Raw genomic sequence first — 419 nt, forward strand, 5'->3', positions numbered from 1 at the left:
TTTACACCGCAGGTACAGGAAGGGATCGTAAGCCCAAAAGCCCGAGTGGTCTGTCTGCTCCCTTGGGGTTTTTATGAGCTCTGTTTTGGGTATATGGCAATGCCAGCTGTGGCTACTGCTCCGGGTGAATGGCGGTTGCTGCTCGCGGGAGTCACCCATCCCATGGCTGCCTCTGGCCTGATCTACATCCCTCTGTGGTGGTAATGATATTGATTTGTTATTTAAAATTAGATAAGACGCACATGATGATGCTATGATAGCTTCCTCCATATTGTTTTGTGGTCCCTTAAAGGGAAGCATCGCCAAAATTGTTGCTGCTAGGATTATGGTGAAGGACCACAACCCTGTCTGGTTTGGTGCACCTGCATCTCTGTGTGTATCTGCGGATGATGTTGTACCCCTGTGTTTCAACTCTGCAG

At 48.9% G+C, this 419-nt stretch overlaps 1 protein-coding gene across 1 annotated transcript in view; it reads left to right on the forward strand.

Moving 5' to 3' along the window:
• LOC118331972 (solute carrier family 22 member 4-like) overlaps positions 1 to 353 on the forward strand; it is a 1,046-nt gene extending 693 nt beyond the window's left edge. The window contains exon 4 of the mRNA XM_035667077.1: positions 159 to 353. Coding sequence (XP_035522970.1) covers positions 159 to 204 — 46 coding nt within the window. The 3' untranslated portion in view covers positions 205 to 353. The remainder of the gene's footprint in view (positions 1 to 158) is intronic.
• The last annotated feature ends 66 nt before the right edge of the window (positions 354 to 419 follow it).

This window comes from Morone saxatilis, unplaced genomic scaffold (genome assembly GCF_004916995.1).
Source record: "Morone saxatilis isolate NCDOM2014 unplaced genomic scaffold, NCSU_SB_2.0 Contig20, whole genome shotgun sequence".
Lineage (NCBI taxonomy): Eukaryota > Metazoa > Chordata > Actinopteri > Moronidae > Morone > Morone saxatilis.